This window comes from Papio anubis, chromosome 1 (assembly GCF_008728515.1).
Source record: "Papio anubis isolate 15944 chromosome 1, Panubis1.0, whole genome shotgun sequence".
In the NCBI taxonomy this organism is placed as follows: domain Eukaryota; kingdom Metazoa; phylum Chordata; class Mammalia; order Primates; family Cercopithecidae; genus Papio; species Papio anubis.
Genome location: NC_044976.1, coordinates 84,866,870 through 84,886,285, shown reverse-complemented (window position 1 = coordinate 84,886,285; position 19,416 = coordinate 84,866,870). Strand labels below are relative to the sequence as shown.

General features: G+C 36.4%; 1 protein-coding gene and 2 long non-coding RNA genes across 4 annotated transcripts in view; 2 read left to right on the top strand and 1 right to left on the bottom strand.

Moving 5' to 3' along the window:
* The window catches only part of LOC108580444, a 38,917-nt gene extending 33,997 nt beyond the window's left edge, over positions 1–4,920 (top strand). For both annotated transcript variants that reach the window (XR_004176066.1, XR_001891507.3), the window contains one exon: positions 4,761–4,920. This is a non-coding gene — a long non-coding RNA (uncharacterized LOC108580444). The remainder of the gene's footprint in view (positions 1–4,760) is intronic.
* The window catches only part of LOC101007719 (calcium-activated chloride channel regulator 4), a 34,737-nt gene that overhangs the window by 4,738 nt on the left and 10,583 nt on the right, over positions 1–19,416 (bottom strand). The window contains exons 2-11 of the mRNA XM_031650465.1: positions 16,587–16,727; positions 16,301–16,448; positions 12,374–12,482; positions 10,703–10,880; positions 10,131–10,349; positions 8,495–8,722; positions 4,915–5,092; positions 3,450–3,556; positions 1,425–1,640; positions 572–839 (exon numbers count right to left, since the gene is read on the bottom strand). Coding sequence (XP_031506325.1) covers positions 572–839; positions 1,425–1,640; positions 3,450–3,556; positions 4,915–5,092; positions 8,495–8,722; positions 10,131–10,349; positions 10,703–10,880; positions 12,374–12,482; positions 16,301–16,448; positions 16,587–16,727 — 1,792 coding nt within the window. The remainder of the gene's footprint in view (positions 1–571; positions 840–1,424; positions 1,641–3,449; positions 3,557–4,914; positions 5,093–8,494; positions 8,723–10,130; positions 10,350–10,702; positions 10,881–12,373; positions 12,483–16,300; positions 16,449–16,586; positions 16,728–19,416) is intronic.
* On the top strand, positions 780–3,539 carry LOC108580446. Its single transcript, XR_001891511.2, has 2 exons — positions 780–862; positions 3,415–3,539. It is a non-coding gene; the product is annotated as an uncharacterized LOC108580446 (long non-coding RNA).

Sequence of the window (19,416 nt, the reverse complement as noted above, 5' to 3'; positions counted from 1 at the left end):
AACAAAAAACAAACAAAAAAATTCAACAAGCAAAAACTTTTTTATTTTTATTTATTTATCGGGTATTTTTGTTGTTACTGAGACAGAGTCTCTCTCTGTTGCCCAGGCTAGAATGCAGTGTTATGATCTTGGTTCACTGCAACCTCCACCTCACAGGTTCAAGTGATCCTCCGGCCTCAGCCTCCCAAGTAGCTGGGTTTACAAGTGTGTGCCACCACACCTGGCTAATTTTTTGTACTTTTAGTAGAAAAGAGGTTTCACCATGTTTGCCAGACTGGTCTCGAACTTCTGACCTCAAGTGATCTGCCAACTTTGGCCTCCCAAAGTGCTAGGATTACATACCTGAGCCACTGTGCTCAGCCCCAAAACATTGATTGAGTGTTTACCACATGCAAGACATTTGCTAGGCACTCTGTAGGTTTTACCTATATAAAATTTCCTGCTGGTCCTGCTGTTCCTCCTTAATCTGCATCAATTCTGTTGTCTGTCGTACTGCCCCACAATGCCACAGGGACTCACAACATGCTGAATTAGGAAAATATTGGCTTATTCATAAAAACCTGTGAATTACCTGCACCATTATCCAAAAGTTCCAAAACTTCTGTATGTCCACTCTGTGATTCAATGATAGCAGTCACATTGGCTCCAAGAACAGGTAAAAACCCTTGTAGAATTTCTGCATAAACAATCATTGGGCTGGGGAAACTGTTTATGTCCTTATTCATTTTAGCATTCAATGTGATTGGAGGCACAGAAGAATTTGCTGCTCGAGAGGTTACTGTAATAGTTAATGTTTCTGGGTTTGCTTTGGCTTGAAGACTGTATGCCCAAGTGCCCACCTAAAAATTTCAACCGAAATATAGTAAGTATCCAAAGTCAAGCTGCTTTCTATATTTCCATTATGTAATTCTAAATAAATTATATAATGGGGAGTAGAATAAAGAGGTTTTTAAGGATGTTGAGGATAAACGGGCAAGGGCTGAGGCAGTTCAGACAGGGCATGCCAAGTGGTATCATTGATGATGTGTACACCTTGCTACATCTCAACTGGAAAAAAATAAATTTTAGAGGGTTTGCCTTGGTTTTGACCTTAGAGTCCACAGATTCATCAATCCTGGTAGGGTGAAAAAGGAAGGACCCTGTAGCTCTCTACCCACCAATTTGCATAGACTCTTCCTACATTTCCTTCTTAAAATTCTTCTCAGACTGTCTTGACTACCTTTTCTTCCTTCTTCTTGATACGTAAGTTCTTTTTTCCTTTTTCCTACCATCATAATTTTAAGGACACAGGCATAGAAATTACATACTATTTTATCTTAATTTTAAAGTTGATACAACCTTTGGTACTCACATTTATGACATTAAACAATTTATGTTCAGTTTTTTAAAAATATTGACAGGAAGTCTAAAAGCTGATTGCTTACCTTTGCAGTTCCTGGAATACTGAGATAGGCCATTTTGGAAGTTTCATCCACTGTGAAATTTTCCATGATTGTTCCACTGGGATCCCAGAGAGAAATACTGGGAGGCAGTCTGTTCCATGTGATGAGAAAGAATGTGTCCTTTCCCACTGTACTGTCAATGATGACAGTGTCGTTCATCCAGGGATTACTGTTCAGTGTTAATCCCTTACTTTCAAGCTGTTTAAATAGATTTCAAAATTAATTGAAAAGACAGTAATTTTATGCTTTTTAAAGACGGTTTTTAATTTCTGGCCTGAGAACAAGCTTATAAATGGCAAACCACCTTAGACTTGTGATCTCTCTGCAAGCTGGTGATGATATGACAGTTATCAATTAAAAAGTGAGGAAGTAAGAGACTTAGAGCAGAAGCATGGGTTTTACAGTCATGAATATGACCTTACTGTTTTTTTCCCGGTTGTCTTGGCAAGCATTCATGGATATTTTCCTGATATGGAATTTTGAAATAATTTTTTCACACAGATAGAGGGAGTAGCACTGGGCAGTAAATATATTCAACAGAGTGCAAACTGATACAAAAAGGTTGGAATCCTGAGAAGAGAGGAAATTGAAGATAGAACCTTTTTTTGAGAGGAGCTTTAAAGAAAGCTTTTCAACTTTTTGTTGATAGCTCTTAGTCCAGGAGAGCCAACCATTTTTATTTAGTTACTTATTTTTTAAAGTGACAAAGAAATATACATATATTGTGGAATGGCTAAATCAAGTGGATTAACATATGCATTACCTCACATACTCATTTCTTTTTTTGTGGTGAGAATGCAGAAAATGCACTTAGTGATTTTCAAATATACAATATATTGTCGTTAACTACAGTTGCTATACTGTATAGCGGGTTTCTTGGTGTTCCTACCATCCATTTAAAATAAACAGAACACAAAATAGTATCTTCAGAATCAGTTCTCTCTCCTTGTCAATTTCAGTCACTGTAATCATCATTTTCTCAGTCAACGACCATGGCAACCTCAGAAATGACCTTTATTATCCTTCAGCTTATTCTCTACACAGTAGCAGGCTATATCTCACACCAATTTTTAACTTGTTTGCAGGATATATCTGTAGACCAGATGTGCAAACCAATCTGCACATACTCTAAGCTCACATCCTATAACTTCTGTTCCTTTCATTGTTGAGAAGTAGAGGAAAATAGGTTTGTTTAGGGATCATGGCAAGTTTTAATATAGAGTTGATGAGCTGGAAAACACAAGACAGAAATCTTGATATAAAGTGGCGTGACATAGACATGTAGGAATGAAGACAAAAATTTTTGTAAAATGTATTTTGAGAGAAACTGGCTATGTTCACATGGGACATGAAGAAAGAAGAATCAAAGTTTACTCACAGTTTTTGAATCTAAGTAACAGAAAATGGTGGTGCTATTAAGACCCAGATGAGCAAAAGTGTTAAGTTCAGAAGACAGGTGAATAAAACAAAAAGCCACTGAAAAAAGTGGTTGAAGAGGTGACAGAAGCCCTATGTTTGTAGCTAGACAATGACTATTCACGCCTTCTTTCTCCTGCTTAATTTATTTCCAAGATACACTCCTTCCATTTCCCAACCAGGTTCTTGAGTTCATGTGTCTAAATCTATTTCATAGAAGTTTAGTATGGGGAAAGCTTCAAGCATGAGCTTTTAAAATGCATTCATTGAAAAATGGGTGCTTTATTTTGGAAAAGGTCCATTTTTGGTGAAATATTTGACATTATTACATTGTAATGTCATTTCTTAACCAGAACTGTGGCAATAGGAAAAGAAACAGTATGTCTGCTATTTCACCATTTATTTTACTTTTGTTTTACCAATTAATTTGGCTATAGCTAAAGGGTAATTTCTATTTAAGATTAAAGTTTAGATTTTAATTAAAAATTTACTTTGAGAAAAATATGGAACTCAAAACTTATAACCACCAAATTGTTTTTTCTTTGTTATGGCAAAGGTGAACATGAAAACCCAAGGAATGAGAACTCTGACCTGAAGGGACTTCTGGGAGAGTTCAGTATTTCCTGATGTAAGGTCCCCAAAAGCATCAATGAGGCCATTGTTCTGGGCTTTATCTGAAGCATAAAAATGATGTCCTCCTAAAATATAAATACATTAATTAGACTGCTTTCTAGAAAATAAATATGTATGTTTTAGTGATTATTAAGGTAATAGTTAAAACAAAATCATAGTTTCAGTATGTGTTATTAAAATAAACCAAAAGCACATAGTTGTACAGATTAATTCTGAAATGCTCATTTTAAAATGTCATAATAGGGAATGAAAGCTACCATAATACCTCATTATCAAAATCTTAGCTAGCTAAAATGCATGATAATTATAGAATATGAAAGATGTTACAATTCCATGTATTAAAGCTCACAAACTTTACACAGCCCTTTTAGAGAATCTTTTATTTCTAACAAAATTGACTTTCAGATATTTCAGCCAGTGTAGGTTTGTGAAATCTTTTGTTAAAAGATTGTTAATCTTTTATTTTAGTTCTAACAAAGTTAACTTTCAGATATTTCAGCCAGCGTAGACCAAAATCAGAAAATTAGAAAGATGAAAGAGCTGCTATATTTAGGTATCCTCACAATAATTGGCAATGAGCAGATGGAAAAATGGAAAGCAAGAGTGATAAATCCAAAAAAGTACTACTTTTAAGGAGCTACTTGGAATAGAAATAAATTTTACAATGGCCATGAAAGGACTTTGAAATGATGTGATTTTGCATAACTAAGCATTAAAAAGCAAGCATATATTTAGTACCGTTAGAAGCCAATTCAACAGAATTTATACTCATGTCATAAATCATATATTCTCTACTAAGTTTAAGAAGGTATTGGAAACACGTAATCCATTTTCATCACGTCTGTGTGTCTGAAATAACAGCTACCATAGTTAATGTTTACATAAAAACTTTGTTATTTAGATCTTTTCAGCCTGAGTTTCTGTTAATCACATACACCCACCCCACAGCTTATGCTCTGGTCTCACGGAGTTTTCACCATTCCCTCCATGTGCCTTGCACTGTCACCCCAACATGATGTTTTTTGCTCACGACTTGATCAACTTTTCTTAGCCCCTTTTTCTTCCCAGAGAAATTCAACACCTTGTTCAAAGCCCAGCTCAGAATTCAGCTAGTTTCTCATGCTTCCTTTCCCTGGCTCTATACAATTCTAATAAAGCTAATGGCTTCCTCTGCTCACATAGAACTTTTTATTTTTCTATATTCCTCCTGTTATGAAGGAATGTTATCTGATTATGTTATTTCATTAACAGTTTTATTTGTCTCTCCAGCCAACTGAACTCCAAGTGCCATGAGAACAGAGATTGGGTCTGGTCCCCAGCTTCAGTACCTTCAGGGCAGAAACTCAAGAGAAGTTGTTGAACTGTCAGCCTTTACATGTATGCATTGCTATTGAAGGCCTGGAATAAATGGAACATGTTTTACCTGTTATCTTGCTCATCTCTATTACTGCTTTATCAGCAGCTGTTCCCAAAGCAATAAAATGAACAATGGCCCCACTTCGTTTCACTTCATCAATACAAGAACTTGCAGTGTAGTCCTCCCCATCAGTCAGCAGCACTACTTCAGATCCATCGAGGTGGGGGCTTAGCTCTCCAATGACCTGAAAACATAATTCAGAGCACAGTTACCAACAGGCGTTCCTAGATCAAATAGACAAATGGGAAATCAGAAAAAAATTACAGAGAGAATAAACGCAAGTTATGCAGAATAGAAGAGATAGCCTCTATTTTAAAATAAAGAATTTTCAATCAACAATCCTTGGGGGATGTTAAACATGAAAATTTTTTTAAACTCCCAGCTGCAGGGAGTATTTATTCAAATGAATTCAGTGGGACCAGGCTTTGGAAAATCATCTAGACTAAATGACAATAATATCTCAACCTGGGAAACTCAGGTCAACCAGATACCAAAGGTATAATCACAGTATATGACATTAAATAGTGTTCTGGTTTCTTTGACTGGACTACCTTCTGACAGACAAGCCTTCAGTTTATGAAGTCTCTTGCACTTAAAGCTAGATGCATTAAGAATCCACTTCAACATTTTAAAAAGTCAGTGATTACAAATTAGTAAACCCTCAGTATGCTTATAAAGAAAAAATGTAGAAAGTTCTAAGCATGCGGCCTTGTTATGCAACTTTCATTTACTTCTGATAATAACTGGCACAGAACTAAGCATATTGGTGATGCTCAAATAATATATTATATTTATTACGTTTAATTTGTAGCTTGAATCTTTTTCCTAAATGCCAGTTTGAAACTCAAAGTTTTGAAACTAGATGCCTGTAAAAGAGGATAAAGAGAACTTAGCCCAGGATGACAACTATATTTCATTTTCTTTGACAGTTTTAATTGGTGGTGGCATCTTGGAGCATCATCTTGAGACCTTGAGTCCAGGCCAAGAGGTGAAAAATAACAGATTATGAGTGGTTTTCTTTGGCAGGGAGTGGAGGTGTGTGTGCAGATTTGCAGAAGAGGGTTCGGAATGTAGAAATCCCTTGAAAGTTGGTATCAGGGAACAAATTGACCACCCTTATTTCAATTTTGCATGTTTTGAAGCAAAGAGTGACTAATACACATATTGCAATATATGGGAAATATTCTCTGACATGCATTGAAACCAAATGGAAAGATAGGAAAATGCTTTTATACATTTATGGCATTGGTAGCATCTCTATCACACTTCTCCCATGCATTTAAGTATAAAATGAAGATCCAAAGATTGAAACAGAGTTCTCTCTTTCACCTCTTCTTTTCTTGCATGAGATTATTTACCAAGTATTTACAATGTGCCAGTCACTGTGCGGGGGATTCAGTAGCAACTATATTCCTACATTCATATATTAATAAATAATTGGGTTCAATGTAACAATGTTTATGAAGCTCTGTGTCAGAGACTGAGGAGATCTAGAGATGAACAACAAAGACAAAACTAATATGTATTTACCACAGAATATTCTATAGTTCAAGAGAAATAACAATGTACTGTTACAGTTTGCTGAACATTTGCTATGTATTAACCATGTTTTATACATTGTATAATTTGACCCAACTCCAGGCTCCCAAAATGTCTTCCTATTACCACTTTTACTGCCTACAATTTATTTTATTCAGGGCAATTGTAATCATCTTCCTGGAACCTAAATTGATTATCAAATTCTGATACTTTAAACTCTTCAAGAGCTTTTTGTTGTGCTTAAAACAAAATACAAGCCTCATATTTTTTGAAGTTTTCTAAGATCTGTCATTGTCTACCTCTCCAACCACATTTCATACCCCCTCATTTGCCAAACTCCAGTGCCACTAGCTTCTATAATTTCTTAGAATAATCTAGTCTTTTCTCACCTTTTTCTAAGGAACTTTTGCACTTTCTTTTCTATCTGAACCACTGGCTTCTTCTCATCCTTCAAATCAGAGCTTAAATGTTACTTTTTAGAGAAGGCTCATTGGCCTCCCACCCAAAGTAATTCTCCTTTCCCTGTTACTCTGTCCCATTGCCCTGTTTCATTTATTCACAACACTGTCTACATAATCTGCAATTCTTGTTTTTATCTATTTATTATCTGTTCCCCACTTATATATACGTACCACAAGAGTGAAAAGCTTTGCTTGGTGAATAAATTAAAGCATTTTATATTTTGAATAAATTAAAACATGAGCAACCCTATGTATCCTATTTTACTGATGAGGTAATTGAGGACTAGAGAGGATAAGAATCATGTTTAGGGTCACAAAGCTGATAAGTGACAATTGTGATTTGAATGTAGGACTTCATGTTACAAACCTAAACTAAAATGTCATGCAATCCATGGAAGAGACACATTCAGTTGGGTTGGGAGTAAAAGGGAAGTTACATGAAGGAGAAAGGATTTTGGAGGATTGGTAGAATTTTAACATGCAGAGATGGGAGAACAGGAAGCATTTTAAGTAGAGGAACTTGCATGGTGCAAAGGTTTTGAGGCTGTTAGTATACAGGCGACTTGGAGAACAATGTGTGTAGTAAGTTGGTTGGAGGATAGAGCATTGAGAGGGGAGAATGGAGTAAATAAGGCAGGAAAGATAAATGATGGCAATTTTACTGGGTGGGGGAGACTTTTTAGTAATATCAGACTGAGAAATTGAAACAATTTTGTAGACTGTGAAGAGACAGTGAAGATTTCTAAACAGTAAAATGACATAATTTATATTAATTGTGAGCTCAAGATGACCATTTGGCTAAAAATAATGTTCATAATAATTATACATATATTTACTAATCATTATAAATATATACTTATAATAAATTATGTATTTAGTATATATAATATATGAAGTAGATATTTGCTACATAATATAGTAAATATTGTTCTAAGTATGTAAATGTATCATTTCATGTAATCCTTATAATTACTCTATGAGGTAGGCATTCCTATTTCCCATATTGTATAGATAAGACACTGAGAGTCCAAAGGGACTGAAAGGTTAGCCTAAAATTATGTGGTTAGTAAGTAGCACATACAGTACTCTGATGTCAAAGTTCATGCTCTAACTCATATGGCTTACCCTAAATATGACTCTCAGTCTTGCTACATCTGCTGTAAGAGGTATAATAAATAGTTTGCCCTAGCTGAATGTTACAGAAACTCAAATGAGAACTAGCTTAAAGTGGAATAATACTATACCACCTGTGTCATTGCCCCAAAAGTTGATGACTTTTGCATCCAAGCACACTTATTTAACTAACATTTACTGAGCACTGACTACTGCATGGTAACAAGACAGCAAAGTCCATGACTTCCTTGGGCTTGTAAGTGAGTGGCAAATTGATAGTCATTTATTCACCCATGGGTTGTTCATTCACTGATCCATTAAAACATCAAGAGAACTTTTTTCTATTTGTTTAGTCCTGTGCTTCTTAGGATTAATTATGTTAAAATAAGACAGCAAGTATGTGCATAGCACTTAACATGAAAATGTCCTGAAAAGAAACAAAAACCAAAATATATTTGCAGTACAATTTTCACCTGAAATGCGGATTTAATTCCAGAGCAGATGGAAGTTCCTCCCCAAGCGTATGTAGGTAACGTTGCCAAGAGTGTGTTTCTTTCATCACTGCTTATTATTTGGATTGGCTTATTTACAATAGTGGCAGTACTATCAAAGTGAACCATCCCCACCCAGGATCCATTTTCAACAATCTGCAGCAGGAAATATTTTGCTGCTTGATTCATTTGATTTAGGCGGTCATAACTCTAGATCAAAAAGACAAGAAAAACAAACAAGTGATTTTGACTGGAAAATAATAGACAATCACATAAAATGAATGGACAGAATTTATTGGTAACACTTTCTATGAATAGTAATCAATGTTGTTAAAAGAAGCAATTATCAAATTTTTAATTGATAAAATTTAAAAAATGGTAGTATGTATTATGGAACACATATTGTGTAGTAAGGAGCACAGGTTTTTATTTTCAGTTGATTCTTGACTGCTAAGTATCCAAGTGAGGGGTGGAAGGTAGGGTGGGGATTGAGTTGAAATTGGGGTGAGGATACACATCTGAGAGACTGTCTAATTACTCTTGGGAGCTCCTGTGCTTGTTGTCTTCAGATAAAACCATACCCCCAAGCCTATAAATCAAACCAGACTATTGTAGACTCCAACCAGAGACTGGAATCACTCCATCCACTGGAAACTAGACTGCCCAAAAGGTAATACTTACTCAAGCTTCATTTTAAGTTTGGAGAGGCCAAGGCCCTATCTTCCCATTTTCTCCTTCTGTTCCTAACCTCTCGCTGCCGCCTTTCCACCAATGGGTTAATTGAATTGGCTCTTTGGTAACCCTCAGGACCTGGCCATTTTTCCGAGGTGATTGTCTAGGATATAAGCTTCTTCATGCATTTGTCTTCTCCAGTCCTTATCACTATACTGATCTGTATTACTCCCCGTCAACTTATGCCCAAATTTCCTTCTGAACTCCCTGAACCAAATCACAATGAGAAACTTCTACATCTTCATTTTATGTGCTCTCTCCACTACCTGCATTGTTGTGGCTCAGTTCCTTCCACTCTATCATTATCTGCCCTTTTTAATACCTCCCTCATTTGCTGAAGACCTTATTCCTGTTCTTCAGCAGGCTTTGCTCTGCCTTAAATGTGCCATTCTTCTGGTTTCTTATCACATTGCACCCACTTGTTTGCTGTCCATTCATTTCAACAATTATTTATTGATTACCCCTATGTGATTAACTTTATTCTAGGAAATGGGGATAAAGATGAATACGACATGGTTCTAAGTCCTAGAGGATCTCCTAGGCTAGTGGAAGAGAAATGTGTAACGTAAATATAATATGCAGTAATAGAGGTATGCACAGAGCATTGTTGGGAAACAGTAAAAGGGCTTTAACCAGCCTAGAAGTCCAGCCCATTTTCTGGAGGAATCCAAGGAGGAAGTGACCCTTGGATTAGGTATTTTTAATTATATTTGCATCTTTCTTTTACTATGGTATTTTGCTGCAGTATCTTGAAGTCATGATCATGGGCAATGATGGTACTTTATGCCACCATGCAATTTAGAACAATCTAGGTGCAGACAGAGTTCAGTGTGTTCTCAGATCTTCAAATATCCCACATCCCTATATCCAGAAAGAGTGAACCTACCGCCATGCTTTCAGACTTATCAAGAACTAAGCACACAATTCTTTGATTGATCTTCAGCAATGAGAAGACAGGTGGAGGAGGTGGTGTCACCATGGGTATGGTGTTATTAAAATCCTCAGAACTGCTAATCACCTCCCATGTACTTCTAAAATTGCACTTTTTGTTTTGTAGGCTTGGAGCTTCTTGATTATGGGTTTTTTCATTACAGAATTCAACAACCTAAACGGTTAATAAAATAAAAAATAATTTTAATATACCGTGCATTTAAAAATCAAACTACAAACCTGAAAAAATTTTAAATGCCTTCTGCAGATATGTTGTTTGTTGAATGAAATATCATTTACTGAGCATCAATATTACAATAAGGTAGATTTACCATAATAAGAATAATGGTAACAGTAATAATAGATAACACTAGATAGCACTAGTTCAGCACATACTATGTGTCGGCCAATGTTCAAAGAACTCTATATCAATATATGTAATCCTCAGGTCACCTGAACAGATACTTTAAAAACGTGACAATATGTCATTTGATTATAAATTCTGGAAGCAATTATCAGCATACTTACAGAATCAATACTTTGCGTAAACATTATGGATGCTTTCTCTGTTTGCACCTTATCAGGAAAGAATTGACAATCTTTTTCATACAGTTTTGTTTTAGAATCAATTCTGCATGTTCTAGTAATACAGCTGCCTCCTTGACACTTATAAACTCTATTTATACCAGAGATACCTGTGGAACACCTGAAAATACATGACAGTTAATCTCTGAGGCAACCGAATCATTAACACTTACAGAAATCTTAAGTGGTTGTATTCATGATGACCTTTATATCAAGATGTTTATTCTATGTGTACCATGTACTTCCTATCCTGGCTGTAGAGTTTAAGGGTTCCAATCAAAGTAATTATCTATTTTTTAAGAAATTCTAGAGGGAAATTTTAAGTGGGGCCTCCAGATAAACATAATGGTTGAGTTCTCTCCTTGTATTAAAGCTGCTGATCTCTTGCTCAGACATCTCTCCTGCTGGTCTTTTGGTGGTAAATATGCTATAGGGACCTGGATAAGAGAACTTTTGAGACAATTTACTCTGAGTACCACTTTAGCTTGAAGTTCTTTGTAGATTTCTTCCCAAAGAAGATATTCCCAAAAGAAAGGTACATGGGATAGACACAAGTCTTATTACTCAAAGAGCATTTTTATCCAAAGGGAAATGTGATTGGAAGCAAAGATGAGGTACTGCCAAGAATCCCATGATAGAATAAAAAATGTTGGAGACATTTTAGACATATGTTTTGTGGCATGTAATTGACCACAGGTGGCAGTGATTACAACAAATACGCTGAGATGTGAACATATTTTGCCTTTTCAATAGGCTTTCAGTTCAAATTCAGGAAATGATGAATAGTTTTTATTCTGTTATTTAGGGAGTCTCATAAATATGTCAATGCTTCTATTACTCCCAAACTAGGTCAACATGATGAAACTATCTATGTGGAAAATCATGATGAATATTCTGCAGCAGCTGTTATACATCTAAGGGGAATATGACATAAAAAAATACAATAAATGTAATACTCTCTAAAAGGTGTGCCTGAAAATTGGTGCAATGGGGCAGAGGAAGGATCTTGACTGAACTCATATACCTTTCAGTTCTCACATTAGTGTCAAGTCCCGAGCCCCAGCAGGACATCTACACTGATGAGGCCATAGCACCAATTTTAATTTTAAACCGATTCTTCCCAACCATTTGATCATAGAATCAAAAGGAGATTCTATTATTAACTGTGATGCTAGATGGTATTATAAAATAACCTTTATAAATCTCCAAGAAGTTCCTGCTTGGCTCCTTGAAGCTGCCTCATTTCTTACTCAGTCCACATTTAGCACTACTTAACCATGTTTGTGCATTCTCGTGTAATGTGAATAACTTTGATCTTATCCCAGCATATTGTAAATCCATTTACATGCCCAACTTCAATGCAAGTGAGTTCTGGAAGCTATGGTAGAGAAGTATAAAATATGTCAAATTGTCAACCGAATGCTTGCCATTGAAATTATGTATGTTTTAAATAGCAATTGACTACTTAAAGATACACTTTCTAAAAAAACAAAACAAAAGCATTGTTTCGTGACATCTTGTCGGCATTAAGAATGATTTTGAAAGATATCAAAGTGAGGAAAATAAGAACGGATAAAAGTCTGAAGTCAGTTTAGAAAATTTAAGTATCCATGCCTTGTTGCTTCGATTTTTTTTGACTTAGCACGGTAGAAAGGCTGATCTTCATTGTACTCATCAAACACTCCCCACCGGAGGTGAGCCCACTCATGGACAAACAGTCTGCCTGTGGGAAAGCATTTCAAATACATGATCATAATTCAAGTGACACATTTTGTATCAAAATATTTTAAGAAACTTCTGTTTCAATTATAAAATATATTTAGATTTCAGTTTTCAACCACTATCAACATTTATATTTCAGTGTATAAAAAAGCCTATTGCATTAAATCACATTATATTATGCTATATTATGTAATATATTATGTTCTTATTCCACAACATGTTAAATCAATGAAACAATAAGGGAGGATATGCTATGGACCGAGTGGACTGGGATTTGTGTTTTGGTTCTTGGGGGTAAAAAGTCTTAGTACAATGGTTTATGGTTCTCCAAATTATAACCAACATAATCAGATATACAGTACATCTCTTGCACCAGAATACCATGTGAATACAATGAGAAAAAAAAGTCTAAAAATGCTCCCTATCATGATTTAAAAAAAAAAAATTGGGAAACACTATTATGGGCCAAATACAATTCTGGGGATGTTAAAATGAAGGAATTCACTTATGGTACTTAAGACATGTTAGCATTAATTATATGAAACAATTACCAATTATATATACATTCAATGCAATACTAGGTATTAAAAAAAATAAAGATGTGTGAGATTTAGTCCTTCACTTGGGGAAGTTTTGAGAGAGGGAGTTCAAATAAAAATTTTTTAAATAAGAAATTTGCAATAAATGAAGGAATAAAAGTAAATTCACAGCTTGAGATGCTGAAAGAAGGAAAGTGAAACTTTCATTTTAGCAATGTTGAGAAAAAAACTTCAGAGGAAACAGAGATGGAGAAGGAGAGATTGGAAGTAAAGTCTCTTCTGCTACAATGTGTGTTTCTGTGGTCAAACAGGCTCTCATATGAATCTAAAATGGGAAATATAATTCATAATTATGAAGGGGATTTTCTTTCTTTCTTTCTTTCTTTCTCTTTCTTTCTTTCTTTCTTTCTTTCTTTCTTTCTTTCTTTCTTTCTTTCTTTCTTTCTTTCTTTCTTTCTTTCTTCTTTCTTTCTCTTTCTTTCTTTTCTTTCTTTCTTCCTTCTTCCTTTCTTTCCTTTCTCTTTCTCTTTCTTTCTTTCTCTCTCTTTCTTTCTTTCTTTCCTTCCTCCCTCCCTCTCTCCCTCCCTCCCTTCCTTCTTTCTTTTTCTTCTTTCTTCCTTTCTTTCTTTCTCTTCTTTCTTTCTCTTTCTCTCTCTCTCTCTCTCTCTCTCTCTCTCTCTCTCTCTCTCTCTTCTTTTTATGAGATGGAGTCTTGCACTGTCGCCTGGACTGGAGTGCAATGGTGCCATCTCGGCTCACTGCAACCTCTGCCTCCTGGGTTCAAGTGATTCTCTTGCCTCAGCCTCCCGAGTAGCTGAGATTACAAGCACCCGCCACCACGCTCAGCTGATTTTTTGTATTTTTAGTAGAGATGGGGTTTCACCACATTGGCCAGGCTGGTCTTGAACTCCTGACCTCGTGATCCACCCACTTCGGTCTCCCGCAAGTGCTGGGATTACAGGCGTGAGTCACCGTGCCCAGCCGTCATGTTTCTTTTTTAAGTCTTTACTATTCAAACTGTGGTTCTGGACCACATCCATCAGCATCACCTGGGAGCTTTTTAGAAATGCAGAATCTTCAGCCCACCCTTTGCTTACAGAATCAGAAGCTGCATATTAACAAGGTCCCTAAGTTACTCTTCTACATAATGCACTTTAAAAACACTGGTTTCAGGTTTCCTAGGCAAGTGGAACCAGGTTCGTGGGAGCAGAATTAGAACTTTCAGTAGGAAAGGAAAAAGCCCTCATATCAGCTACTGTAATAGGAATCTGGTGCATGTTAAGAAAAATTTAAAACTCCCTATACCTGGCTGTCTTCTCAGAGAGTTCACTCAGACGCGATTCCTTCTCAGGTTTCCCTGCCTCCCATGCCCACCTTAAAAGCAACCCTTTTGACTTAGAATTCCATTCCTGTCTACATCATTGTCTCATTTCCAGCTATCTCTGTTCCTGTTTCTGGTAACATTTCTCTCTCCCCCTCCTCACACTGTGTGTGTGTGTGTGTGTGTCACGCGCGCGCGTGTGTGTGTGTGTGTGTGTGTGTGTGTGTGTGTGTGTGTACTTTTAATATGCGCTAGGGCAGCCTTTAGCCATACTGCATTGCTTGCCTGGGTGATCTAAATGATCTATTGTGATTGTTGGTGTTGTTATCATATTTATTACAAAATTGCATAGATTTTGAGAGCTCTCTTACTAATCTTATTTGTCCAAAAACCTTATTGCTTTTTAGGACATTAAGGAATGTGAGTTTTTCACATAAATGCACATATCATAGTATGCATTTGTGAAAAGGAAGAAAGATCTGTCTAAGAAGAAGGGTAGACCCGTCAGTAATAGAATAGGGTTTAGGTGTGGGATATGGGAAAAATCAATAACTGATATGGGGACACTGAACTTACAAATTGGAGGAGCCTTTCTGTTCTAAGAAAGGTGCAGGTAGAGAAGATGTAGGTGGTAATAAGTTTGGAAATAGAGAGGAAGAATGTAGAGACCTCTGTTTTATCAATCAGGACATTAATTGTTGGGATTGAGAAGAGTACCTAGAGATCTTGAGAAAAATGGTAGAAGTTTTAGAACAGCTGCTATAAGAATTGAGAAAGAGAATTGAGAAGAGCTGCATAAAAATATTGTTGAGTAGTTTTGAGTGCTTCACTGAGCTTGGAAAGTGCATTTTTATAATCATGTCATAGTTTTATAGTTTTCTTCAACATTCTTGAAAACATGACAGGATCCAAGAATAAAGTAGATGGATAATTCAGAAGATTTAGTAAATTGAATGAAACATAAGGATAAGAGTGGTGAGAGAATTGAGCTATTTATACTTGTAGTCAAAATGACTGACTTTGCTGTACATGCCAGGTGGTAAGAAAGTATAACTAAAAGGGCACAAAGGATTAGAGATGTCAAGGAAAACAAACATGGTCAGGATAATGTATAGGGAAGAGGTAAGATTGGGACATAAGGAGATGATGAAACTTTCAAGACTGGAGAGGGGAACTGGTCCAGGTAATGAATAGGACCAGATCTAGCTGAATGTTTGGCAGAGACCAGAGACTTAATGAGTGTTCAATGAACAGGAATAGAAGAGGGTAATTCTGGGGTATGGGGATTCAGGAAGGTTCCCATTTAATAGTGATACATGTGTAGAGCCCTCCTTTAATAATGATTTGCATTTTTGTCTGTAAAATGCACTTTTGTTGTTTTGACAAATTATTTTAACATTTAGATTGAACTAGATGACATAGCCATTTTTATAGGTCAAAATGATCAATTACAGACAATGTCATCTGTTTCAATGAAATAGATTGATATTATCAGCAACTGATAGCCTAGGAGTGTTTTCTCTTGACCAGTAACTGGCAACATGACTCTTTCCAGCTTACTATACATCTGGCTTTCATGTAGCTTACCTGTGATTTGTTAATAACCAGCTATGAGAGAACTGGAAAAATTAAAATGTAAAAAGCATGCCTTAGGAAAAACATTTATTATTGCTTTTCTCTGTTTATATTTTTGTAGACACTGTACTGAGTACATTTATCTGGATTCTTTAGTTTAATGTAGAACAAATATTTTACAAGGTAGAAACTCCTCTCTTTGCCATTTTATAGGGAATAAGCACAGAGACAGTAGGTCACTTGTTTAAGGTCACACACAGCTAGTAAGTAGGGGAGCCAGGATTTGATTCTATGGACTTTGGCCCCATGGCCTGCACACTTAACCTGCATAGAAAGTTGTATGCTGCAATCATTGCAAAATTATTTTTTAACCAAAATTTCTACCTGGTGGTCCGTATTCATTCTGGTTTTTTCCAAGTAGAAAGTCAGGGGTGAAGTGAATGTGTTCGCCTTTCTCTCCACATTCTGTGAACTGCTTGGTGTATGGTTCATCTCTACCTGGGAGCGTAGGTGGTGCAACTATAACATCAGCCTGAGAGTGTTGAAAAAGATTGTTAAACATGAACAATAAAAAAGATAATATTCAGTTAGAAAGACTCTTAAATAATTTGTGGCAAAAATGGGTAATATCAGAAAATATAATTTTTTAAGAGAAGATTTTGACACTTACGTGTTCATAGTTTTCATGTTTTGGCCTTTTGTACCGATGATTTTCCTTCCAATTCTCAGGAATTAATATAGATACATTTTTGAAAAAAAATCTTCTTTCTGTGGCTTCAAACAGGTAAGTAGAAGCTGTAGTGACCATATCCTGTCATTAGAGGAAAAAACATGTGAGGATGGTGAAGTTAGAGTGAACTAAATTAGCAGGGTTTTGTGACAGGCATTTCCGAACTTAAGAGTGGACAGAAAAGCAACAGACTGATGAGCAGGGTCTCTGCTTCATTATTCTAACTCTGCCACCTGTCAACCAAAAACCATCACTTAATCCTGCACATTGAAAGCCTCCTCAGTCTTCTGTAATCCTGCCTTAAAAGGCAAATGCTTGTATTTGGCATTAAGAGAAATTGATTAATATGAATATGTACATGAACTTTGGAGTCATTTATGTGATTCCAATACTAATATTAGTATCTTCTGGGTGACAGATCTTGGTTGATTTATGCAATACTCCGAATCTCAGTTTCCTCATCCTTCAATGGACTATTACTATCTATCAGTATGGTTGGCATAGAAATGGAACTCTACAAATAGGCAAACTTAAAACTGTTTGATATCATTACTATTTATAAGAAATCTTAGTAGAAAACAGCCTTGGTTGATGCAAACTGAGGAGGACACTCTATAAAAATGGGTCATTGAAGAGGTTTCCCATCCCAACCTTAGGAGAAGCAGCTGGGTTGGGAGCCTGTGTGGGTGGGAGGTGTGATGAAAAAGAAAAACCCATAGTAGAGGCAAAACTTTGATTACAGAACTGTTGCTCTACCACCAATCTGAAAATAATATCATCTTATATTCAGAACTATGAACTCACATACAAGGACAAATAAGAAAAATAGTCCCTCACAGGAGAAAGCAAACTACTTGGAAAACATATTTCAGCATATCATCTGTGAAAACTTCCCCAACCTTGCTAGGAGGCCAACAGTCAAATTTAGAAAATACAGAGAACTCCTGCAAGACTTTACACAAGAAGATCATCCCCAAGACACAATCATCAGATTTTCCAAGGTTGAAATGAAAAAAAGAGTGTTAAAAGGCAGCTAGAGAGGAAAGGGCAGATCACCTACAAAGGGAACTCCATCAGGCTAACAGTGGACCTCTCAGCTGAAACCCTACAAGCCAGAAGAGATTGGGAGCTGATATGGTTTTGCTGTGTCCCCATCCAGATCTCATCTTGAATTGTAGTTCCCATAATCCCCACGTGTTGTGGAAGGGACCAGGTGAAGATAATTGAATCGTAGGGTGGTTTTCCCCATCCTGTTCTTGTGATGTAAGTTCTCACGCAATCTGATGGTTTCATAAGGGGCTTCCCCCTTCCCTCAGCTCTTATACATCTCCTTCCTGCTGCCATGTGAAGAAGGACATGTTTGCTTCCTCTTCTACCATGATTGTAAGTTTCCTGAGGCCTCCTCACCATACTGAACTGTTAATTAAATCTTTTCCTTTATAAATTACCCAGTCTCAGGCATGTCTTTATTAGCAGCATAAGAATGGACTAATACTGGGGCCTTCATTCAGCATTCTTAAGTAAAATAATCTTCAACCAAGAATTTCATATCCAGTCAAACTAAGTTTCCTAAGTGAAGGAGAATTAAGTTCCTTTTCAGATAAGCAAATGTCAAAGGAATTCATTACCACCAGACCTGCCTTACAAGAGATCTTGAAAGAAGCACTAAATATAGAAATGAAAGACTGTTACCAGCTAATACAAAAACAGACTTAGACACACAGACCAGTGTCACTATAAAGCCAGACACACAGACCAGTGTCACTCAAACAAGTCAACATAATAACTAGCCAACAAAACAATGATAAAATCAAATCCACACATATCAATACTAACTTTCAATGTAAATGGGATAAATGCCCCACTTAAAAGGCACAGAGTGGCAAGCTGAATAAAAAAGCAAGACCCAATGATATGTTATCTTCAAGAGAATCATCTCATAAAGGCATAATGACACCCATAGGCTCAAAATTAAAAAATGGAGAAAACCTACCAAGCAAATGCAAAACAGAAAAAAGCAGAGGTTGTAATCCTAATTTCAGACAAAACAGATTTCAAACCAACAAAGATAAAAAAAGACAAAGAAGGGCATTGCACAATGGTAATGGGTTCATTTTAACAAGAAGATCTAACTATTCTACATATTATGTATGCCCAACACAGGAACACCCAAATTCATAAAGCAAGTTCTTAGAGACCTACAAAGAGACATAGACTCCCACTCAATAATAGTGGGAAACTTCATTGAGGCAGAAAATTAACAAAGATATTCAGGACCTGAACTCAACATTGGATCAAATGGATCCGATAGACCTATACAGAACTCCCCACCCCATAACAACAGAATATACATTCTTCTCATCACCACATGGCACATACTCTAAACTCAACCACGTAATTGGACATAAAACAATCCTCAGCAAATGCAAAAGAACCAAAATCATACTAAACACATTCACAAACCACAGCACAATAAAAATAGAATTCAAGAGTAAGAACATCACTAAAAACCATGCAATTACATGGAAATTAAACAACATGCTCCCGAATGACTTTTTTTTTTTTTTTTTTGGTAAATAATGGCTCAAGCCTGTAATCCCAGCACTTTGGGAGGCCGAGACGGGCGGATCACGAGGTCAGGAGATCGAGACCATCCTGGCTAACACGGTGAAACCCCGTCTCTACTAAAAAATACAAAAAACTAGCCGGGCAAGGTGGCGGGCTCCTGTAGTCCCAGCTACTCAGGAGGCTGAGGCAGGAGAATGGCGTA